The sequence below is a fragment of the Felis catus genome, chromosome C2 (genome assembly GCF_018350175.1).
Source record: "Felis catus isolate Fca126 chromosome C2, F.catus_Fca126_mat1.0, whole genome shotgun sequence".
In the NCBI taxonomy this organism is placed as follows: Eukaryota; Metazoa; Chordata; class Mammalia; order Carnivora; family Felidae; genus Felis; species Felis catus.
This window is the reverse complement of record NC_058376.1, coordinates 73,889,103-73,914,075: the sequence shown is the minus strand read 5'-3', so window position 1 is coordinate 73,914,075 and position 24,973 is coordinate 73,889,103. Positions and strand designations below refer to the sequence as shown.

The 24,973-nt window shown below is 47.2% G+C and overlaps 1 protein-coding gene across 10 annotated transcripts in view; it reads right to left on the bottom strand.

Annotated features, from left to right (window-relative positions):
* Nucleotides 1-1,467: 1,467 nt before the first annotated feature.
* Nucleotides 1,468-24,973, bottom strand: part of TMEM44 (transmembrane protein 44) — a 40,080-nt gene continuing 16,574 nt past the window's right edge. For 2 of the 10 annotated variants that reach the window (XM_045037119.1, XM_045037114.1), the window contains exons 7-10: nt 24,509-24,637; nt 22,541-22,645; nt 17,080-17,238; nt 14,396-14,701 (exon numbers count right to left, since the gene is read on the bottom strand). In XM_045037119.1, coding sequence (XP_044893054.1) covers nt 14,429-14,701; nt 17,080-17,238; nt 22,541-22,645; nt 24,509-24,637 — 666 coding nt within the window. In that variant the 3' untranslated portion in view covers nt 14,396-14,428. The other 8 variants (XM_023260289.2, XR_002745295.2, XM_023260291.2 and 5 more) reach the window with 8 other exon arrangements.

The following is a 24,973-nucleotide window of genomic DNA, read 5'->3' as shown; positions in this document are numbered from 1 at the left end:
ACAAGGTGTTAATAGTTTTTGGTTTTCAGTACTGGAAGGAACCTGCAAGTAATAATTTTTTTTTTTTTTTAATTTTTAGAGAGTGCATGAGCAGGGGATAGGAGCAGAGGGGGACACACACACACACACACACACACACACACACACACACATAGAATATTAAGCAGTCACCATGTTCAGTGTTGAGCTTGATGCGGGGCTCGATTCCATGACCCTGGGATCATGACTTTAGCCGAAATCAAGGGTCAAGTGCTCAACTGACTGAGCCATCCAGGTACCGTGGAATCTGCAAAATTTTTAAATGTCAAATGCTGTGATCTCTTCGGGTTATAGCATAGACAGATTTTATCTTAATTGGATAGCAAAACTCAAACAAAAGTATATATTATATAATGAAATCTATTTTCACAGTAAATCTGAAATTTGTCTTTATGTTTTAATATCTTTTTGAGAGTTTATAAAAATGCCAATCTTCTGTGGGAAACAAACTCACTGGCATATTCATAAAAGGGAATACAGGAAAGAAATCTGGCCTAACTTCCGTTTTACAAATGAGGAAACTGTGACCCAGAAAGGGAAATGACCAGGATCACACTTAATCAGATTTGGGAGCTAGAGCCCAGCCATGCTCCTTGGCTGAGTGCCTCTCCTTACTCTGTAGGAGGAGTTCATACCCCATTGTGACAAACATGATGTGAGTGTGGCATCAGATGTTGTTCAAAGATCTCTTCCTCATGCTAATGTACTGGCAGGAGATAAGGAGACAGTGGTTCTTCAGGGTCTAGACAGGACTTTAAGAAAGTCTTAGTGATCAGAACTCTCCCTAAAGGATACAGACTTCTTTGGAATATAAAATGGTGAAATCTTTTTTGGACGGGGAGGAGCTTAAGTAAGGGCTAGCTAGTCAATTCTTAGGATTGTCAAAGGGATTCAAACTGCTGAAGTCCCTTCTGTCTGTGGAGCTGCTATTTTGGGTTACTCACTGCCTTTCACCACATAACTGGCCAGGAAGTATAGGGAGGAAGGGAACCAATCCCTCTTCAAGGTCTTCCTTTGAGTCAGGTATTGTGTTATGCATTTCATATATGTTGATTTACTTAGTGTTCACAACAAGCTTTGTAGATAGGTATTATTCTCAGTCTACCTCAGGTCACGAAGGTTAGGTGACCTGCTCCAAGCCACGCAGATAACAGGCAGCACCACTGAGACCATACTACACCATCTCTCATATCCGGATGAGTGGGCAGTTTGTCCCCTGTGTAGGTTACCCCTTGGTGAGTCTTCAGAGCAAGGAATTCCCATATCCTTCCGGTGTGACTAACAGTGCGGATGAAGCTACAGTGGAGGCCTGGGGCAGGGACACTCCTACTAGGAGAAAGGCATTTTGGCTGGCGCCTCTTCACAGAGGCTCCAGGGTTCCAGAGCTTTGCATAACAGGCACGTTCTCGTTGAACAATGAGACCAAACTTTGCTTCCAACATTTTCAGTTTAATAGTTCGCTCTGGGTGAAGAGACCTGGGATTCAGCTTTGAGGCAGGATTGGACCACAGCCATAGGAACTGGTTTGTGAAGGAAGCCTGGGACGATGGGATCTAGGGAGACAGACGGCATCTGGGACTCAAGTAGTTTGTGCTGCTCAATCAGCAAGGCTGTTTTGACGTTCTTGGGTAAATGGCCACTTCCATCAGGATCCAGCCAGTTTCTGATGCTCCAGGGAGCACGGGCCAGTCTCCCCTTGAGAGAGGGAGGCTGTGCTACAGGCAGACTCCAGAGAGGATATCCTGCCCCTGTGCCTTATCTTTCTAAAGCTGAGCCCTCCTCCTGCCCTGCTGTTATCACTCAGATTAAATGTTCTCCATGTTCCTACTGTATCCATGACTACATTTCTGCTTCCTGAAAAGTTGTGGCCATAGGTAGAAAAGCCTCACCAACCAGGTGTGGCCTACCTGAGGCATGTCTGTCACCTTCCTACTCTGGTATCAGTCATGGCTACCAATTAGCCACAGTTTTAAGTGCCAGCTCCCTAGGCTCCACGGTCTGGTTCCTTGCCAGCCTCTTCACCTTTTAGCCACTGTTGCACCACCCATTCTGGCCACATCAGACTCATCCTTCCTTGACAAGATTCCATCCTTCCTGGTGTCCAGTCCTCTGTAGGATTTCATCTGGAATGCTCTCCCCACCCCATCCCCCACTCAAATCTTCATCTTCTCTCAAAGAACAGTTTCTGTGGTTAAGATCACAAAGCAAAACTGGCTTTAGCAAACTCCATTACAAGACACCCAGGGATCAAAGCAGTTGGATAAAGGGGATAGAGTTCACTTCCAGCTTAGAAGGCACTCAGAGGATTAGTATCTCCACAGAGATCTATGGAACCAATCTGCTTCCCTGAGGCACTCTCTTCGTTGTGCTGGGATCTGCACTACTCCTTCGGAGAAACTGGGCAGCTGTGTGACTGAGTCACACAGGCTGCCAGGGGCCATCCTGGAGCAGAGCTGTGTTTCTCGGCATGTCTCCCAGTTCCCCCTTGTGGCTGGCTTTTGTGGCCGTGCTGGGATTCAGACATCTCTGTACTACACAGTGAGATGCCTCAACTCACTCAATCAGGATTTATTCACTCCAGTGTTCCTCCCACCTTGGCCCCATTCCCTCCCTCTTTTCCCCCTCCCATGATCACAGTATCAAAATAATCCTACAACGGGATTGCTGTGCTTGAATTTGACACCTCCCACCATGCCTCCCACCCTCCACATGCTTTCATGTTAGCTCCTGAAGCAGACAGTCCCCCTCACCTGCAAACTCTGCCCAGCACACACCTTGCCAAGTTGGAGCAAGTGCTGGTATCTAAGGCAATTTGTTTTGCTTGCCCTTGCAACACCACCGATCTTATAAACTTCTGGTTGACCAAGCAGTCCTACCTCTAGCTTCCAGAAGAAAACCCAAGTGGGTGACTGGAAAGGCAGGAGCCAGGTCCCATTAATACCAGGGATCATGTCTCAGATCTCCAGCACATGTTCCCATCCCTCTCGTCTCCTGGGCTTAGCCAGGTCTTGCAGAATGAGGCTGTACTGAGATCCAAACACATTAGCTATTTGTTAGATGTTCCTGTCACCTAGCAGATATTGACAGTATGGCCGAATCTGAAGGGAAAGGGAAGAGCAGGTCCAATGCCCTTTAGATGAAGGTTTCTACTTCGAAGCAAGAGTAGTGGTCTGTGAACTTCTGATCTTCAAAACAAACCACATGCCTGGGTCTGTCCACAGGACCCAAGGTCTTAGCTCCATTCTGAGCTGTGATGCAGACCAACCAAGCTCAGTGACAGCTCCTGGTTCTTCGCTTTCACGGGCGGCCTCTGCGGAAGCTTAAATTCCCGCCATGGGTGTCACTGCAGGTTGATCCCTGCTCAGTTCCTGACACAGGCTTGACTAAGGGCTCTGAGCTGATGGGCTTGCTCCTGGTGTTACTCATCAGATGTCAAGACCACTGGCCCCATGGAGCACCTGTGCACCTGGGATCTGAGCATCTCCACGTTGTCTTTGTTCCCTTCAAGATTTACATCTTCAGGGTCCCACTGTGGAGAAAAGACACAAATGGTACCTTGGTGGAACAGACTCTTCCCATCTCTTACAATGCCCCACCCCAAACAATAGCTCCAGTCCTGGTTCTCATGACCCAGGCACAGACAAGGAGAAATAAGGACAGGTTAATCAGGCCTAACGGGACAAGTATAAGTTTAAATCAAGGAATTAATGGACAGCCACCCTGAACAGACCAGCCCCACTTCCCTTCCTACCCCCCTTTTCCATCTTTACTCTAGTGAGACTGAGTTATGTTCCTTTTATCCTGAGACTTCCCACCTCCATGCCTAACTCATTCCTGGAATAGACCAGGCAAATTCAACCCTTTCTTTATGGCCCAGGTAAGTACCTCCTCTTCCAGGAAGCTTACCCTGACTGCTTTCACCCATTGAGCTCACCCCCTTCTGTCTTTGTACTGCCCATACCCTTCATTTGCAGCTGAACATGCACAGCCCTGCCCTTTCTCTGGGCACCACCTTATCCTTCCAGGGAGATGATGAGCTTCTTAAGAGCAGGGCACCAGTTTGCCCTTGCTACCTGCCCCTCCTCCCACCATGCATTTCCTGTTAACTTGAGGCTCAGCAGACTTGTCCAAAACACTTAAAGCTTGATTCAGAATGGTGGTCACTGGCAGAGAATATTTCATTACTCTGATTCAGACAAGTATGGGAAAGGTTAGGAATAAAAGGTTAAAAACAGAGAAGCAGTCATAGCATTGAGGACACTGTTTGCAAAGTCCTCCTGTTGTTCTCATGTGACAAATGACAGAACTTTGCACATGGCCAAGAGCAGGGAATCCTTGGTGAGTCTAGCGATGGGGGCAAGTGGGGGTTGGACTCAAATCCTCTTTCTGCCACTAACTTGCTTTCTCTTTCTTGGGCCTCAGTTTCTCCACGGGTAACCTGGAGTGTTGGATCAGTAACTACATATGATCTCTTTAGTTTCTGAGTTTCTATGACTAATGATTCTGACTGGCAAGGTTACATTTGACATTATTAAAAGACCCAGGAAATAATATAAGAAAGGATGTGTTAGCCTAGACCTGACTATCTGGACACGAAAACATAGCCAGTCGTGGACATGCACTCCACGAAAAACACTCCACCAGCAGCTCAAACTTAAGCTGAATAAAACAGCCCAGTCCTTAGGGGTCCTGGATAAGGTCTGCAAGGCTCCCTGAGCCACTCTGGGCATCACTGAGAGAAATGCCCCCACCATGCCAGTTGTAAAATACAAAATGTGGCTTTGTTTTGAATAGAAAGGAAGAGCCCAATTCAATTAGTGATTTACTGATAACTGAGTTCTACTACTTGCTGAGTAAAAATAGTATCACGTTGGGACTCCTGGGTGGCTCAGTCAGTTAAGCGTCTAACTTCGGCTCAGGTCATGATCTCATGGTTTGTGAGTTCAAACCCGGCCTTGGGCTCTGTGCTGACAGCTCAGAGCCTGGAGCCTGTGTCTCCCTCTCTCTGCCCCTCCCCCGCTCACTCTGACTCTTTCCCTCTCTCAAAAATAAATAAACATTAAAAAAAATAATAATAATTTGAAAAATAGCATCATGTTAAAACAGCCACCTCATCCCCAGTGAGCCTGCAGGCCAGGGACTAAGCTGATCGGGTTGGTGCTGCTCGACCCCCAGTACCTGTTTGGGGCTCTGCCAGCCCCTCCAGTGCTAACTTCTTATTTACTTGTGGTTGCAGACTTGGGGGGACAGCAAGCAAATCCCAAGTTAAAGAGCCCCCCTGGCCCTTCAGCCTCCATGGTACAGGTGCCGAGCAGTGGAAATAGGGGCCTGTTCCATTCTTTGAGGATGGATAGTATGCTTTTCAATATATGCTGTTTCCAAGCTGAGGCCCATGTTCTAGATCACAGTTCTCTGAGTGTGCTATGGATCAACTTTACCAGAAGCAGCCAGGATGCTCATTAGGAAGGGTGATGCCAGGCATCCTAGACCCTATCTGGTTTGGGAACTAAGGTTTAACATTTTACCAAGCTCCTTGCATGAGTTTTAGCTGCCCTGATATTTCAGAACCCTGGCTCCAGCTCCTGAAATGGCGTCTTAAGAGTTGTTCTTGCTACTTACTCCTGACCAATTCAGCTTCGGGAAAACAGAGCCACTTTGATCAAGTGCACTCTTTGAAGTGGGTTAAGCCTTTGAAAGCATTTTAAATCTCTTTCTTCTGAATCCCCAGAATAACGTGTTTCAAAATCTCACTTTAAGCAATAAAAAAACATTGCTGGAATCCAGGCATAAAGAAAATTTGAGCAAAAGATGATCTTACCAGAAATAATCCTGGGAGACGACATGCACAGGTGTTTGTCATAAAAACATGTGCTTATCTGTCCCTCGCAGGCAAGGGTGGCAGGGAGACCGCTGCCAGCTGCCCAAGGTGACAGTGTTGGGGAATGGTTATCTCCACCCCTGCAGCCACCCCCAGCACCGCCACCAGTGGTAACCTACAGCTACTCCACTTGTCCATGGACCTTTGTTCCAAACCATGCTTCTCCTTGGGTTACACATCTTCGGAGTCCCTACCAGATGGTTTGGGCACAGCAGAAAGAACTCTGAACTGAGAGAGCCTGGAAAATCCCCTGATCCTCTGACTCGCCTCCGTTTTCATTCTTTCTTTAACTAAAGGAATGTGGCATGGGCCCGGCCGTCCAAGGGGGGGAGATCACAAAAACAGGAAATGGAATCAAGCCACAGGATGTCCCTTCTGGAATAGAGTATGATTGTCCATACCTGCTCCAAGTTTAAGGCTTCCCAATACTTCTGCTGCAGAATAAAAAAAAAGAGATGGAAAAAAAAGTGTTGGAAGGATTTTGCCAGCATCACAGAGCAGAGCAGAGCTCAGCACCAGCACTGTCTGCTTGGTGAGCGAGGAGGCAGGCCCTTCAGTGATCTGGAGGCAGAGGAAAAGCTGACTTCAGCAAGCAGAAAGGCAGCAGCTATGGTGGCTACAATTTAGCTAAATGATCAACAGCATAATTGTGATAATTAGGAAGGGCTGCAGGTCCTTGGAAAAATTATACAGATTTAAAAATTACTATTATTAGGAATTATTATCAGGCATAATAATAAATCTTCCATTTATTAACCACATGGCTGAGATGAGTCAACTCAAACCCATAAAACTAAAAGATGCAAATAAAATCCCCACCTCAAGAATACAGGACATTTGCTACCAGCCAAGATTCACTTTTAATCAGCCTTTACTGCATGGGTGGTTCCACCCCAAGGCTCAAACATGCCTGACTCGGGTTCTTGAAGGGTGGTGTGACGGTCCGCTCTGGTTCGTCTGGCACCTCACGCAGTGCCTGGGAGACGTGTGTTTCTGACATAGAGCGCTTATGAACCTACAGACGTCTGTCGTACCGATCTGTCAATGTGTCTGTCAAATTGAATAGCTGCCAACCTGCACAGTCCACAGGACTTGCCATTGTTGTCTCACATTAAGACAAATCCTCCGGCACAAAAACAGACACTCAGATCAATGGAACAGAGGAGAGAACCCAGAAATGGACCCACAAACATGGCGAACTAATGTTTGACAAAGCAGGAAAGAATATCCAATGGAATAAAGACAGTCTCTTCAGCAAGTGGTGCTGGGAAAACTGGACAGCGACATGCGAAAGAATGAACCTGGACCACTTGCTTACACAGACACAAAAATAAAATGGATGAAAGACCTCAATGTAAGACAGGAAGCCATCAAAATCCTCGAGGAGAAAGCAGGCTAAAACCTCTTTGATCTTGCGGCAGCAACTTCTTACTCAACACGTCTCCAGAGGCAAGGGAAACAAAAGCAAAAATGAACTACTGGGACCTCATCAAAATAAAAAGCTTCTGCACAGCGAAGGAAACAGCAAAACTAAAAGGCAACTGACGGAATGGGAGAAGATATTTGCAAATGACATATCAGATAAAGGGTTAGTATCCAAAATCTATAAAGAACTTATCAAACTCAACACACAAAACACAAAAAATCCAGTGGATAAATGGGCAAAAGACATGAATAGATACTTCTCCAAAGAAGACATCCAGACGGCAAACCGACACATGAAAAAATGCTCAACATCACTCATCATCCAGGAAGCACAAATCAAAACCACAATGAGATACCATGAATGGCTAACATTAATAACTCAGGCAACAACAGATGTTGGTAAGGATGCGGAGAGAGAGGATCTCTTTTGCACTGCTGGTGGGAATGCAAACCAATGCAGCCACTCTGGAAAACAGTATAGAGGTTCCTCAAAAAAATTAAAAATAGAACTACCCTATGACCCAGCAATTGCACTACTAGGTATTTATCCAAGAGACACAGTTGTGCTATTTTGAAGGGACACATACACCCCCATGTTTATAGCAGCACTGTCAACAATAGCCAAAGTATGGAAAGAGCCCAATGTCCATCGATGGATGAATGGATAAAGAAGATGTGGTATTTATATACAATGGAGTATTACCTGGCAATCAAAAAGAATGAAATCTTGCCATTTGCTACTATGCGGATGGAACTAGAGGGTATTATGTGAAGCGAAATTAGTTAGAGAAAGACAAATATCATATGACTTCACTCATATGAGGACTTTAAGACACAGAACAGATGAACACAAGGGAAGGGAAGCAAAAATAATATAAAAACTGGGAGGGGGACAAAACATAAGAGACTCTTAAATATGGAGAACAGAGGATTACCAGAGGGGTTGTGGGAGGGAGGATGGGCAAAATGGGTAAGAGGAATTAAGGAATCTACTCCTGAAATCATTGTTGCACTATATGCTAATTTGGATGTAAATTTTAAAAATTTTTTAAAAAGCCCCTACTGGGGGCGCCTGGGTGGCGCAGTCGGTTAAGCATCCGACTTCAGCCAGGTCACGATCTCGCGGTCCGTGAGTTCGAGCCCCGCGTCAGGCTCTGGGCTGATGGCTCAGAGCCTGGAGCCTGTTTCCGATTCTGTGTCTCCCTCTCTCTCTGCCCCTCCCCCATTCATGCTCTGTCTCTCTCTGTCCCAAAAATAAATAAACGTTGAAAAAAAAAATTTAAAAAGCCTCTACTGTTCAATTATTTTAAATTTCTGTTTAAAAGATTTGTTTTAAATGTAAAATATTTTTAATAATTATTTTTAATTAAAAATCCAACACTTTAAAAAAAATTTTTTTTTAATGTTTATTCATTTTTGAGAGGGAGACAGAGCATGAATGGGGGAAGGGCAGAGAGCGAGAGAGAGAGAGACAGAATCTGAAGCAGAATCCAGGCTCTGAGCTGTCAGCACAGACGTGGGGCTCAAACTCACGAACCATGGGATCATGACCTGAGCCGAAGTCGGACACTTAACCGACTGAACCACCCAGGTACCCCAAACCCAACACTTTAAAAAAAAGTAATCTGTGTGTCCAATGTGGGGCTCAAACTCACAACCCTGAGATCAAGAGTTTGCATGCTTTACCTACTGAGCCAGCCAGGTGCCCCTTAAATCTCCATTTTAAACAAGTTTTTAGGGGCACCTGAGTGGCTCAGTTGGTTGAGGATCGGACTCTTGATTTCAGCTCGGGTCATCATTTCATGGTTCGAGGGATTGAGCCCCTCATATAGCTCTGCACTGACAGCCTGGAGCCTGCTTGGGATTCTCTCTCCTTCTCTCTCTCTGCCCCCCTTCTGCTCATTTTCTCTCTCTCTCTCTCTCTCTCTCTCTCTCTCTCAGAATAAATAAACATTAAAAGGGCACCTGGGTGGCTCAGTCAGTTGAGCAACCTACTTGGGCTCAGGTCATGATCTCACGGTTTGCGGGTTCGAGCCCTGTGTTGGGCCTTGTGCTGACAGCTCAGAGCCTGGAGCCTGCTTCAGATTCTGTGTCTCCCTCTCTCTCTGCCCCTCCCCTGCTCATTCTCTGTCTCTGTCTCTCTCTAAAAGATAAACATTAAAAAAAGTATACATACAAATTTTTAATTGTACATTTTTCAGTCATACATCAACAAAAGAATGTCCAATGAACACCCATGGACATACCTTATCTTATTTGCTCTAGCTCCCCAATTTTTTAATTTGTTTAAATATTTTTAAATAAATGATTTAATCTGTAAATATTTTAGTATGTCTCTCATAGATAAGGACATTTTTAAAAAGTGTTTATTTATTTATTTTGAGGGAGAGAGAGAGTGTGCAAGTAGGATAGGGGCAGAGAGAGAGGGAGAGAGAGAGAATCCCAAGCAGACTCTGCACAGCAGAGCCGGATGCGGGGCTCGAACTCATGAACTGTGAGATCATGACCTCAGCTGAAATCAAGAGTTGGCAACTCAACTGACTGAGCCACCTACGTGCCGCATGGACATTTTTTTAAAAATCCTAAGAACAGTGCCATTATTACACTTAACAAAATTAGTGATAATTCCATAGTATTCATCTTTTAATGACATCCTGCTGGGGGAGGGAGATATAAACTGAAAAAAAAAAAAACTACAGGACTAATTGGAAAAGATATGAAATCACAAAAAAAATGACAGTTCTACACACACTGCAAACGACAGAAATGTTGGTGAGAATGTAGTGGTTGAAAAGTGAAGTAACTTTTACAAATGTAACCGAACTAAAGAGACAAAAGAAAAGATGCTAACTTTCACCTTTCTTTAGAAAATACAGACGTTCATGCAAAAACAGCGACAGTAATCTGATGTTACCACAGTGAGTAGCTGTTTTGTTTGTTAAAAAAATTATTAAATGCAATGTGCTATACTGAAAGAGAATAAGAATATTAATTGAAAAACTGGTGACATCCAAATAAAGTCTCTAGTTTAGATGATAGTAATGTACTAGTGTTAATTACTCAGTTTTGATATTAACATTATAAGAAAACAGGTGAAGGCACACAGGAACTTTCTGTACTACCTTTGCAACTTTTCTGTAAATATAAAATTATTTCAAAATAAAAAAACTTTATTTAAAGTCAAGCAAATAAATAAGCAAACAACTAAACAGGCTTACGTGTCCCTCAAATGGATAAGAAACCTTGAGACTTCCTTTCCAAATCTTCAGCATCATAATCTAAAATTTAAGAACCCTGCCCTCTAGTGGAAGTAGGAGAAGTTCCTTTTTTAAGCCAACGATGATAATGTGCCTAAGGAGTGCAATTAACCCAAATCTTGGTAACTGAGATCTCTCTCCATGCCCGTAAAAGTAAAAATAAAATAACATTTTTTAGTCCTTTCTTAATTTCAAGAGCAAAAGTGTTAATTTTTGTACAGATTTTTCTTCAAAAACAAAATGATTCTCGCCCATGAATTTTACCCCAAGAAAAAGCCTCCATGAACAGTTCTTGATTAGCCCTCTGAAATACAAACACATACACACACAAACCAAAATGTACTAATGGCTTTTCTCCCTTGAGTATTACCACAGATCTTTAAATTGTCTTTAGGACCATGATTCTATTACCTCCATGAACCACACAGCACGTAATATTCCAACTCAGCTCATTTCTAAAGGCACACTTCTTTCTGCTTCTGAAACCAAGAAGCAACCTGTAGCCCCTGTTTACCAAGCACGCAGTATATTTTCCTTTGCTCCTGAAGGCTTTTAGGAAACCACTGAGGAAACAGGGTCACTTTCCAGGATTACATTTTAGACCGTGTCATCTTACATTTAGGGAGAAGCGACTTTTCCCAAGACTGGGGAGGTGACATGGTGTTGGGCTCAGGACAGATCATAAAATTTTTTGCTTCCTCTGACTATACAATGTTAAGACTGGCCAGGCACACACCAGCTACGATTCTCTCCCAGAATTCACTAAGTGGATTTCCTTTTGACCTGGAGCCTTACAGACTTTAAAACAATGACTGTATGCTTCAAAATTGCACCCTTCCTATTTCTCTAGTTCATTAAGCAGTTCCATAGCACTTACCCCAGATCGAGCAGGGATTCACTTCCCCACGTGTTCTTTCCTCCTCTCTACCTGCCCTCTCTGCCCTCTCTGCCTGCCCTTCTTTCCCAGCTGTTGTGGGGAAGATGGAATGGGGGATGGGAAAATGCTTCACAGGCCATGAAGTCTGTATGCAAGAGCTGGGCTTCTATAGAAAGTGTCCCCCCCCCCAACACCCCCCTTGTTACTGGTGGCTCTGGGTCGTTTAACCGCTCAACCTCTCCTTGTTGGGGGCTGAACGGGCCCATTATAAACTGGATCAGCGAGAGAATTCTGACCTACAGCGGGCTGGTTTCTTTCACAAAGACGACAGACAGCTTCACGTCAGGGACATTCTGAGGCTGGGACAAAGGGGCCGAGACAGAGAAGTCCTGTGTATTAAAACAGTGGGCTGCAGGGTTAGGCAGGTGCACCTCCAAACTCCAGCCACAAGGAGAGACAAACACTGTATTTAGGTCAATTCCCAGTGGGAAGGCCTTGGCAGCCTTGGCTTCTATTCCTGATTTTTTTTTTAACCATTTTTTTCCAGTTTTATTGAGATAGAATTGACACATGTGACAAACAGTGTGTTCCTCACTGTTTGCAGTAAATGTTGTTCAGATGCTTCCCTGAAAAACCGAAGTGGTCTAGGGAAGGGCCAGAGTGGGCATGATCAAGGCTGATTCAGGAGCACAGGATACCGAGAGGTGCCTGAGTGGCTCAGTTGGTCAAGTGTCTGACTTCGGCTCAGGCCATGATCTCACAGTTCATGAGTTCAAGCCCCAAATCGGGCTCTCTGTTGTCAGCACTGACCTGGCATCAGATCCTCTGTTCCCATCTCTCTCTGCCCCTCCCCCACTTGTTCTCTCTCTCTCTCTCTCTCTTTCTCAAAAATAAACATTAAAAACAACAACAACAACAACAGGGGCGACGGTGTGGCTTAGTCAGTTAAGCGTCTGACTTCAGCTCAGGTCATGATCGCACTGCTCATGAGTTCGAGCCCCGCGTCGGGCTCTGTGCTGACAGCTCAGAGCCTAGAGCCTGCTTCTGATTCTATGTCTCCCCCTCTCTGTCTGCCCCTCTCCCGCTCACACTCTGTCTCTTTCTCTCAAAAATAAATAAACGTTAAAAAAAATTAAAAATAAAATAATAAACACAACAAAACCCCCAAAACACAGGACACCCAGTAAACGTGAATTTCAGATCACAAATAACGTTTTAGAATAAGTGTGTCTATCTGAAATTCAAACTTCACTGTACATCTTGTGTTTTTTGTCTGCTAAATCTAGCAACTGTACTCAGAAATACAGGAAAGGCTTCCTGGAGGGAGCGGGATTTAGCCAGGGCCTTGAAAGGCGGGAGGAGAAGCAGAGGAACGCAGAGAAGAACTTGGGAGCTGGCCCAGGCCAGCAGGTGAAGTGTGCCGGACTTACACTATAAGCAGGAAGAAGCCAGAAAGGCCTTAGGGCAGGGCGGGCATGGGGCGGGGGGGGGGGGGGGGGGGGGGGGGGGGGGTAGGGTCCAGTGTTGCAAGGATCCCGGCAGGACAGCAATGGAAGGAGGAGAATGGAGACAGGAGGCAGTTAGGAGTGCCTGCGCTGGTCCCGGTGGAAGTGGAAGGCTCTTTCCTGGACTTCGGGGCCAGAGGAAGTTTTCCGAGGGTGGCAGCGAGGCAGACCCAGCAGCCCGAGCGGCTGTGCTATCATGATACTTTTAACAGGTTTGACTCTTGTTTTCCCGATGAAAGCCTTCCTACTTCCAGGAAGTGACTCGGCACTGCTAGCCTCTACTTGCGTCCCCTCCACAAAGACACTCTTACGCTTAAGGGCATGGTGCTAAGTGGGACCTTCAAGACGGACCGGTCCAAAGCTGGGGTTGCAGGGTGAGCATCTATGGGAACGGCGCTCTTCACATCCCAACCTTGTCGGAGCCTTACCACCCTCCCTGCAGTCATTATCTCCACCTTCAGAGAAGGGCCAGAGGAATGAAGGAGTGCTGCCCAATTCCACGGCCTTAAGAGTGCATATCCGAGCCCACCCCCAGCCTGCTTCCCACGACGCTATGTGGAGCACCTCTGGAAGTCTTGCAAAGCACCAGTTGCACCCATTTGATCTTCCCAATCACCCTGCAACACAGGTAGGGCAAGTCTCAGGATACCTATGTACAGGAGAAGCTAAAACTCAGGAGGTCCGGTGCAGGCCCAAGGCTGCAGGTCAAAAGCCCCCGAGCCTGTGTGGTTCCTGGGTCAGGGCTGGGTCTCCTCCACAGCCTGTCTCCCTTTGGGGGCCTTCCGGGAAGCCTCTCTGCTCACCCCGGGGAAACCAGGTAACTGACCACACATTTCAGGAAGTATTGTTTCTCACTGCCTCACTGCAGGTGGCGCCCCCCTCTGGGAAAGACCCAGATGCATGGAGGGTGTAAAACCACATCCTGGACTTGATTTTTTTTTATTATTATTTTTTTAATGTTTATTTATTTTTGAGAGAGAGACACACACACAGAGTATGAGCAGGGGAGGGGCAGAGAGAAAGGGAGACACAGAATCCGAAGCAGGCTCCAGGCTCCGAGCTGTCAGCAGAGAGCCCGACGTGGGGCTTGAACTCGCAAATCGTGAGATCATGACCTGGGCCGAAGTCAGAAGCTTAACCGACTGAGCCACCCAGGTGCCCCCTCCTGGACTTGATTTTGACCTTTGGTACCTATTTCTGGCGTCTTTCATATTTGAATGTATTTTCTTCTAAAGTTAGCACTTTTCTAGCCTATATAAATATATATTTATAAAAATATATGTAATAAATGTGTACACAAATATAAATGTATATATAATATATATTTAAAATATTTATTTAAGTATATTCTATTACATATATAACTATATGTCATATATATATGTATAGATATAGATATAGATATAGATAGATATATAATTTTTTTCCTTAAAAGAATGACTTGGATTTAAAAATGGCAAACATCCAAAGGAATGTGTCCTTGTTCCTGGTGCAAAGGCAGGGTTTGGAGAGGGAACGAGCAATCTTGGTTGTCAAGAGACTTAGGCACAGAATTAGCAGGAACACACAAGGACCTGACCTTCTTCAGAGACAGCAGTCTGTGTTTGGCCCTCTTCTCATCCTCCACACATGTACACACAACACAGACTTTGTTCCATAGACAGAAACAGTCTTCTTGCAAAATTTCTACAAAGCTTCTTCCACCAGGTCTATGGCATTGCTAGGAAGCACAGCAGGGAGAAATGACTAAGCACTCTCGCATCACAAAGCTGGACTCAAATCTTTGCTTGCATCCCAGAGGCAGAAAGAAAAAGAAAAGGCCTTTAAAAAGCACAGGAACGGTTTCAACGCTGGAAGAAAGTCCACCCGGCGCTCAGCACACAGGTGCTGGCTGCCCCGGAAAGCGAGAAGGCCACTCTGGAAAGCCCTGAGTGGGGCTGGAGGGCTGTTCTGCGGGCTGAGCTGGGGCAGGTGACTTTATAAACATACATTCCTTTTAGCATGGGCAAAAGCCTTCATTTCCATTTGCCTAATTTATCTTGTTAATGTGTATTTATTTATTTGGGGCGGGGGGAGCAGGGAGAGAGGGAGAGAGAATCCCAAGCAGGCTCTGTGCTGTTGGCACAGAGCCCAGCATAGGGCTCAATCCCACGAACCATGAGACCATGATCTGAGCCAAGATCAAGAGTAAGATGCTCATCTGACTGAGCCACCCAGGAGTCCCCCATTTGCCTAATTTAAAAGCGTGACCCTGTCCCCTTGGAACTTATTTAGTCTGAAAAACATGGATGTCTAAAAAGAGATACTAGAAGGGACAAGGACAAGGACCACAAATCACAGAAGGGCATAAACCTGCCGCCAAGACCAACTTCCCAACGGTTCAAGGTCACTGTCTAATCCTTACCTCAGCTTTTGCTGCCTTTGTTTCCACAGAGCAAATACTGCCTCTGGGTCTCCCCAGCCCCTCCCTGACTCACTGACTTAACTGTCCTTTCTTCTCACTGAACACACTTTGCCCTCAGGCTCATTCTTTCCCCTTGAACCTTAGATTTCTGCCAAGGCCGCTGGATCCAGGCTGCCAAGCCACGTGCGCTGAGTGTCCTACAGATTCTCAGACTGGATCCAAGAAATAAACAACACCGAGTGACATGGGGATACACGGACCCCAAAGGGTCCTCAGTCTGGTGCAGAATTGCTCCCTCAAAACCCAGCTCTTAATGGCTCATTGTGTTCTGGAATCGAGGGGCAGAGGAAGGTGAAGGTGGCTCAGGCCCCACTCCTAAAAAGCTCATGCCCAGCCTGGCCGGGGGACAAGCCGCTACAGCTCACCAGATGACACGGCGAACAATGGAAGTTGTGTAAGAGAGTCGTGTGTGCTCTGGCACCCAAGGGAAAGAGCCATTAATCTTGTGTGTGTGTGTGTGTGTGTGTGTGTGTGTGTGTGTGTGTGTGAGAGAGAGAGAGAGAGAGAGAGAGAGTTTGGCGGGATGGAAGTAACTTCACACAGCAGGTGGCATCTGAGTAGGATTCTGACACATGGAAAGAGAAACTGACACACGGGCCAGGGAAAACCCCAGGAAGAAAGGCCCAGAGGCCTGGGTACAGGGAACAGTCCATGGCCAAGGTGGACAGCTAGGGCAGTGGGGAGGGGTGGGTGGGCAAGGCACATAAGGCTGGGGTAGTTGTGAAAGGTCTAGAACCTCACATTAACAAATCGGGACTTTACCCCACAGATCAGTGGCTCTGAGTCTTTTGGATTTGGGGTTTCACAACGAGTTCAACAAGTTTGGGGGCTTATCCAAGATGGCAAAGCGGCTGTTTTGCAAAATAAGGCCATTAAAACCAACACCAACCCCCCACCCCCTTACTATTATCATCATTTTATAAAAGGGCATTTGAACTCCAAAATAGTAGAAGGCAAACCCAGGGTGAAGGACTGTCCTTCTTCCTCCACCCAACCCCTGCCAAAAGACAGCGGACACTCTCCTGTTGACATCATGTGCCCACTACCCTGTCCTTGCTCTCATTTTCCACAACAGGAAACTTCCTCACAGAACAGGGCTGGGAGCCACAGCTGGGGGACAGGCAGTGACCCAAGAGCTCGGACCAGGGAGTTACACCTGTCGCTGGCATCCAAAATATGACATGTGTCTTGCTCACAGATCCAAAAACTCAAAATGATGACAGTGCCAGGCATGGTGTCCACCACGGGGCTCCTGTGTATGACCCTGAGGACACCGCAGGTGTAGCTGCTGCTCCTCTCTGGAAGGGATGCTCCACGGTCAAGTGGGTTTGGGGAACACCCAGACTCTAATAAACGTTAATGACGCGTGTGTTTATTTCTGTAAGACCTGAACGTGCGGGTGACTCTTTAAGATGGGACCGTGACATGCAGTGCTTCCCTGACTCATTTGACCGTGGAAACCTCTTCTCAACACACCCCACGTGGGTGCTGCCCCATGCACGCCCCTTCACTGCTTGGCAGGCGGGAGGCCAGCGTGGGCGGATTAGGGCACAGCAGCGCGAGCACCATGGAAGCCCCGGTAAGTGTCAGTGAAGGACAAGCCATGCACATGGCGGGCAGCAGCGTGTGAGTACCTCAAGGTCGGAGTTGATGGAGGAGACTTCACAGGAGCTGCTGGAAGACACGCGGGCCCGGATGACCTGAACGGGAGGGTAAGAGGGCGGCTCCTGCAGGTTCGCGTCTCCAGGGTTCATCTGTCCATCGCCAGGCAGCCGGCTGGTGCTGCAGCCTGCCTGCAGGGTGTGTGGGCAAAGGGCAGGCAGGGAGACTTAGTCTACTTTATTTCTGAATTGTCGAAGCATTCACATACACTGGTGTTTAGAAGGTACCAAAGGGTGGCTGAGTCGGATGAGCTCGGACTCTTGATTTGGGCTCAGGTCACGATCTCCTGGTTCATGGGATCGAGCCCTGCATCTGGCTCTGTGCTGGCAGTGCAGAGCCTCCTTGGGATTCTCTCTCCCCCCCCCCTCAAAATAAATAAATGAACATTTATGTTTTTTAAAAGGTACAAAAGGGTGTAGAATGCGAGGTCCGCTCCCACCTGAATCCCCCAGGCACCCAGTTCTCCCCAGGGGCAACCAGCGCTCAGTTTCTTGTGTATCTGTCCAGATAGTCCATACATAACCTATCGAATGCAGATATACGACTTCCCTAGTTCTACAAAGGCTGCCAGCACATCTACACTCTCCTATGCACCTTTCTTTTTCTCACTTAACAATGTGTCCTAGAGATAGCTCTAGAGCAGAGGCTTTTGTTTTTCTTTTTGTTTCTTTTGTGGCATCATGTAAGTGTTCACAATCTGCTTAACCTGTCCTCAAACTGATGGACATTGAAGGCATTTCCAGTCTCATGCTTGTTCGCTTGGCTGGTTTTTTTTCGAGAGAGAGACAGAGTGCAAGTGGGGTAGGGGCAGAGAGAGAGGGAGACACAGAATCCGAAGCAGGCTCCAGGCTCTGAGCTGTCAGCACAGAGCCCGACGCAGGGTTCCAACCCACAGACCGTGAGTTAATGACCTGAGCAGAAGTTGGATGCTTAACCAACTGAGCCACCCAGGAGCCCTCCAATCTCTTGCTTTTACAACACTGACTGCAATAAATTATACCGTACACCCAAGGTTTCAGGGTTTTTAAAGGACCAATTTCTAGAAGTGGAATTGCTGGATCAGAGGATACGTGCATTTGTAATTTGGATAGCAACTGCCAAAATGCACTGCATGGGTTCATACCCACCAACAGGTGGGGAGGTTAAAGGGAGGAAGAGACTTACAAGATTTCTATCTATCACCTGTCTATCTGTCTGTCTATCCATCCATCCATCCATCCATCCATCCATCCATCTGCCCATCCATCCACCATCCATCTGTCCATCCATCCATCCATCCATCCATCCATCCATCCATCCATCTCAGAGAGAGCTTCCCCCACAGAGCTCCTGGGGGCTGTCAGAGCTCCTGGAAGCTCTGTTGGCCAGGGTTTCAGAGTGGGCAGGATTTGGGTCGTTCCACTAACACATCACAGGGCAACAGCCTGCCTTCTGGATCCACATCTTCCACAATGAAGCACATGCCAAGGTATGTATCTAGCGAAGGGGGTGGTAATCCCTGCCTTGCCTCATTTGAAGGGGTGTCACAGGGCTCAGATGTAATGCCCTGGACACATGAGAATGGCTACTCGTACTGGGCCCCAAATCACGTGGGGCTGTAGCCCTGGATGGGTTAAGTACACAGTTTCACACGAGAGTTGGCTAGACAGGCTAGGGGGCGGGGGGCACGGGCCTCCCAGGCAACATCAACGATAGATTCTTTTTTTTTTTTTTAAGTTTATTTATTTTTGAAAGAGAGAGAGACAGAGCATGAACGGGGGAGGGTCAGAGAGAGAGGGAGACACAGAATTGGAAGCAGGCTCCAGGCTCTGAGCTGTTAGCACAGAGCCCGATGCGGGGCTCGAACTCACAGACTGCGAGATCGTGACCTGAGCTGAAGTCAGACGCTTAGCCGACTGAGCCACCCAGGCGCCCCCATCAACGATAGATTCTATAAATTCCTCAGGGCCCGACCAAGTCTGAATCAAGAGGGCAAATGGAGTTTTCAGATGCTCCAAGCCATTGATCCCCAGGACCCCAAGGTCCTTAGCCCCTCAGCTCAGCTGAACCCAGCTGCATCTTCTAGAAGACCCTTCCTTAGGACAGTGCCCAGTGCCCAGGGGGGACTGCTGAGCAGACAATAAGTGCCCCTGCGGTCCTTGTTGTCCACTTCCAGGTGGCTGTGCAGATGGGACATACATCAATGCACTTGCCAACAGGGGACCTATTTCACCACAACCTTGCCCACTGGGACATTCTCATGAAAAAAAAAGGAAAATTTTGCCAACTGAGCAGGCATGAAATGAGCACAGAGAACTTGTTCTCTTTTTTTTATTTTTTAAAAAAATGTTTAATGTTTATTTTATTTGAGAGAGAGAGAGAGACAGACAGACAGACAGACAGAGCATGAACAGGGGAGGGGCAGGGAGAAAGGGAGACACAGAAGCCAAAGTAGGCTCCAGGCTTTGAGCTGGCAGCTAAGCCTGATGCGGGGCTCGAACTCACGAACCACAAGATTGTGACCTGAGCTGAAGTCGGATGCTTTACCAGCTGAGCCACCCAGGCGTCCTGAACATGCTCTCTTTATGAATCAGACGGGCTTTATCTGAAACCCATTCCTGTGCTTCTCTAACTATGAGATCTTGGGCAAGTTACTTAACCTTCTCTGTGCCTCAATTTAAAATCCTAATACGGGGGCGCCTGGGTGGCGCAGTCGGTTAAGCATCCGACTTCAGCCAGGTCACGATCTTGCGGTCCGGGAGTTCGAGCCCCGCGTCAGGCTCTGGGCTGATGGCTCAGAGCCTGGAGCCTGTTTCTGATTCTGTGTCTCCCTCTCTCTCTGCCCCTCCCCCGTTCATGCTCTGTCTCTCTCTGTCCCAAAAATAAATAAACGTTGAAAAAAAAATTAAAATCCTAATATGATGATTAATTATTAGACAATAAAACAATATAAATAATAATACTTAATGAGAATTTGCATTAATAATAATTTTTAAAAACCCAACCATTTATCAAGTGCTTCCTTGGTGTCAGACATTATGCCAAGTAGGAGGCAGTGTTGCATAGTGGTCAAGGGCATAGACTCTGAATCCTGGTTCTGCCACTGACAAGTTGTGTGACCTTGGGCAACTTGCTTAATGTCTCTGTGCCTCATTTTCCTTATCTGTAAAATGAGGTTAATACCTCAGGGGTTGGCAGTGAGGTTTACGTAAGTATACAAAGCACGTAGACCAGTACTCTAAGCACTATGCCCAGCACAAGAAGCATCACAGAAGTGTTGCCTGTTATTATTTTCTCAGAGACTGGCAAATAACCCTCAATAAACAGGTTACTGTAGAAGGGGTGCCCCTAGCCCTGGAAGGCCAGGCTGCAGACTCCCTGCTGGGAGCTGTCTCAGGGACACCACTCGCCCTCTGGTGGACACGGAAGGAAGAGGCCAAGTGCGAGTATTTGCTCAAAAAAAAACGTGCCAGAGGCCTCAGTGGAAGAGAATGAGAAAGAGGGACACACTCTTCTTTAATGGAGTCTGTTCTGCAGGAAGAATCCACTCAAGCTTCAGGTATTGCGTTAGAGTGAATGCAAGTTTTGCACTATCGTGTTTCTGAGGTTTGAGGATTTAAACATCTCTTGTGCAAAACACTGGCCAGATGCTGCCGGGGTTCCCTGTGCCTTCCCCAGACTTCCCATCTAAGAGGCGTTTAATGGCCGAAATGGGCTCTCAAACCTGTGGGCCTGTGAAAGCAGGCGCTGAATCTCCCTGAACACACTTATGTCACATAGCGTTACTTGCACCCACTTTCCAAGGAACCACAGCAAAGACTGAATTGAAACCTATCTCTCAGGCCCAAACTCTCCGAGCACCCGTATGTCCCAGCTCCTACTGAGCCCCGTATGAGCTACCTACCCTCAGCGGTAGCTGAGCGGCGGCTGCTACCACTGAACTTCATGCCACGCTCCAAACATCCTTTACTGAGGGCCTGTGGCCCGAGGCACCAGGGTCTCGGCAAACAAGACAGACAGAGGCAAAGTTTCTACCCCAGCAGGAGACAGACAACAAACAAAAGTAAAAGACAGTGAGAAGTACTTTGCAGAGCATTTAAAAAGGCACAATTTAACATAGAGAAATAGGACAGAGGGGTGCGGGCTACTTTTGAGTGTGCAGTCGGGGGTGGCTTTTGGAGAAGGTGACATTTAGGTTGAAGGAAAGGAAGGAGGCAGCCGTATAAAAAAAAATGGGGAGGAAGAGCACTGGAGGCACAGGAACGGAGGGAAATCCCAGGCAGCTAAGAGGAGTGAACGAAGAGAGAAGAGACGAGGGCACAGTCAGAGAGAGAGGGAATGCTTGGCTCGTGGGGCCTTGCAAGTCTGTGTAACTTTAGAGTTTCTTCTGTATGAAATGGGAAGCCAGAGGGTTTCAAGCCAAGGAGGAACACAAGGAATCGCCCCTCCTGGCTGCAGGGTGCAGGGGGCGGGGGTGGGACAAGATTAACAGTGGAGACGGAAACGAGGTAGGAGGCTGTGGGATCTATTTTACACCAAGTAAATAGGAGACTCACACACGGACTGGACGGGCGTAGGCATGCACTGAGGGGGAGAGAGGAATTCATTTCCTAGGATGAGAGGATGGGGGAGGGAGAGGGCACGGAAATCCCACGTTCTGTTTGGACACCGCAAGTGTGAGATGCCACGTGGGGACGGGTGCCCAGACTGAACACTGAGGGGAGGAAAGCATGGGGAGCTGGGAGCGCGAGCGCCCCATAAGCCAGAAGCAGCCGGTGGCCGAGCGTGTTGAATCTCAACAAAGACAGAGCTAACCCAGGATTTAGTGACCCTGAGGCCACTGGAAACCTCCACGAGAAGTCGCAGTGGGTGTGGGACGACGGGGCGGACTTCCTGTCAGCTCTTTCCCTCACTTCTCTAACGTCCTTGCTCCTGGGAAGCCCTGTGTGCAGGCCGGAACCCCAGGAGTCATCGGGAGCTCTCAGCCTCTCTCACCCTACGCCCTCACGCCCCCAGCACTCTGCCCACCAACCCCCCACTTGGTCTCTGCCTCTCCACCTGCCCCAGCCTTGCCCCTGCTTCAGGCCACACCACCTCTCACCTAGACTTATCGGCGCCCCTCACTGACTGCCTTGTTTCTACCTCCTCTTCCCTGGTCTGCCCCCCAACCTTGCCTGAGAGACACCTCTAACAGGCGCATCTGACCCTGAGTCTCTAGTCCTGATGCCTCCTGGACTCCTGTCCCTCAGGATGACAGTCAGGTGGCACGGTACGAGGATCTCTCGCTTGCCTCCTCTCCACCCTTTCATCTGTCCCCCACTGAGGCCTTGGAGACCTCCTGCCTCCTTTTACATGCTTTCTTGTCTCATCCTGCCCATCCTGCAGCTAAAGTATCACCTCCTCCGGGAAGCCTTCCATGGCCACTTCCCACCCCTCTGGACTCCGGCCGCTTACCTGCTGCACGGGCTCGATGGTCAGCTCCATGTAGCGACTGATGGCTGCCATTGTCCTCAGTGATTTGCAGGGTGGTAATGTGGTGAGAGGCACCCAGTCTGAATTCTTTCAAGTGGAAACGGGGAGGTAAAAAGAATTCTCAGTCAGGAGACTTTTTCTAAAAACAAGATCCTGTTCCTTCAAAAGCATCTCTAAAATATTATTTCTGTTTTTTCATGGCCCATCTCCCTTTCTGCTTCCTATAAGCTGTATCTTATCTCTGTCTTTGATGTCACAGTAGGTCAGGGGCTCCCAAACTTTGCTGCACAGTGGAGTCACCTGGGCATCTTAGAAAACAAAACAACTGATGTTTAGCTCTCCCAGCAGACGTTCTGATTAATTGGTATGGGCGTGACCTGGAGAGTTTCAAAGCCCCTCACTCCCCTGCAGATGATTCTAAAGTTTGGGCCAAGTTTGGGAATCACTGCAGTAGGGGCTAAATGCTTTTGTAAAGCAGTGGTTCTCAAACATTAGTGTGCATCAGAAGCACCCAGTGCACTCATTAAAACACCCTCAGTCTGGGGCGCCTGGATGGCCCAGTCGGTTGAGTGTCCGACTCTTGATTTCGGCTCGGGTCATGATCTCAGTCTTAGGACTGAGCCCCTTGTCAGGATCTGAGCTGAGCCTGCTTGGGATTCTCTCTTTCCCCCTCTCTCTCCCCTCCCTTGCTCTCTCTCTCTCTCTCTCTCTCTCAAAGTAAATAAAATAAAATTTAAAAAAATAAATAAAACACTCTCAGTTTAAGATTGGGTAGAGCTGATGGGGCCCTAGAATTGCATTTCCTGCAAGTTCCCAGGCGATGCTGGTGTGGGGACCTCACGTTGAAAACCATCGCTCATAAAGAACCGTGGAAGCCATTGCAAAGGCTCTGTGTCATCCCTTCAGAATGCCAAGCCACACAGGGCTCTCTCTCTTTAAATACTTTAGCTCCCTTTGGGGATAGAATTTCGTCAAGTTTCTAGAATGGAATGAAAATAACCTCCCATTAGCGCCTCCACGGGAATGTGGAGCTTTGGTCCTAGCTCTTACATAAACCCCTTTACCTTGGCCGCGCCCACCACTATCTTCTGTTTCGTTAACTCAGTCAGATTACATTATTAAATCTAGAATATTCGAAGGGATGGACCCAGTTCACTCACTCACCTTCTCTGGAAGAAAAACAAGGACAGTGAGGAGCCTAGGTAACAGGTGAGACTTTTTCCTCAAGAAATTATCTTAGAAAAGAGGGAGCTGCCTTATGTTCAAGTCCTTACAAGCACTCTTGTATCATGAAGCAATTTCTCAGCTTTTTGGAACCAAGGACTTTTGGCAAAGACAAACTGAGAGTTAGAGTAAATTCTGCCTACTTAGGTCACCTGTTAAAATCGGTAAGGAGACAAACACATTTTCTGGTACGATGTATATGGGGGATGTTACTGTAAACAGCACCTTTAAAGATCAGCTTTTTGGCAAGATCAACTGAAAAAAAAAGGGCTGTGTTAGTGATGGTGACGATGTATACGTCAGAGATGCATGTGCAACTAGGAATACGTGTTTTTATGAAATAGGGTAAAATCATATTATTTCTAAATTAACCTATTAATTTATGTAGTATGTGAACTTATATATATGAGGAAGTTACTAACTAGCTTAAGCGGACATTTAACTATCTCATCTACATTGCTCAAAATACATTAAAGTTTATTAAATGATCTCAAAAACCCATTTAAAAATATGTTGTAGTTGGTAAAGTGGAAGATCCTATTTATTCAGGGCATCCTTAGCACTGGGCATAAACAGTAGCGTTTTGGGTTTCTGGTTTTGTTTTGTTTTTCATAAAAAATAGTAGTAGTTTTTTAAAGTGACCAACTGTCCTAGCTCGAGAAACGCCCAGCATCCTGCGCACAGACCCCGGTGGGCCCAGCAGTTTTCCAACCGGCGAGACCTTGCCTCCTGGCTTTCTTCCTCTTTGTCTGTGCAGGTCAAAAGGGCCTGGGTGTCGGGGCTCTCTCTGGCTTCAGGGGCAAACCCCAAGGCCCGTCTCATCTTGCTCTTCATCACCCAGGAAAGGAAAATGATCTGAGAGGTAGAGTTAAGGTGCAACAAAGCACAGCATTTCAGCCACCCAGGGCTACCTTCGCCTCTGCACCCCAAGGGCTCTCTCTCCCCAGATGATCCTGCCTGGGTGGGCCCCAAAACAGACATGAGCTCATTTAAGAACAAGGCAGGTCTGACTTTCTCCACATTTCCCCCACGAGGACTCAGCAGCCAGCAACACCTTGCCCCCCAACAAGCACTCAGTAAATACTTGTTAATCAAAAGCATTTTGAAAAACACCTTCCTTGAAGGGCTTGGCTTGTCCCTTGAAGGGACAGTACATGGAGTGGGTTGAATAGTGTTCCTCCCCTGCCCAAA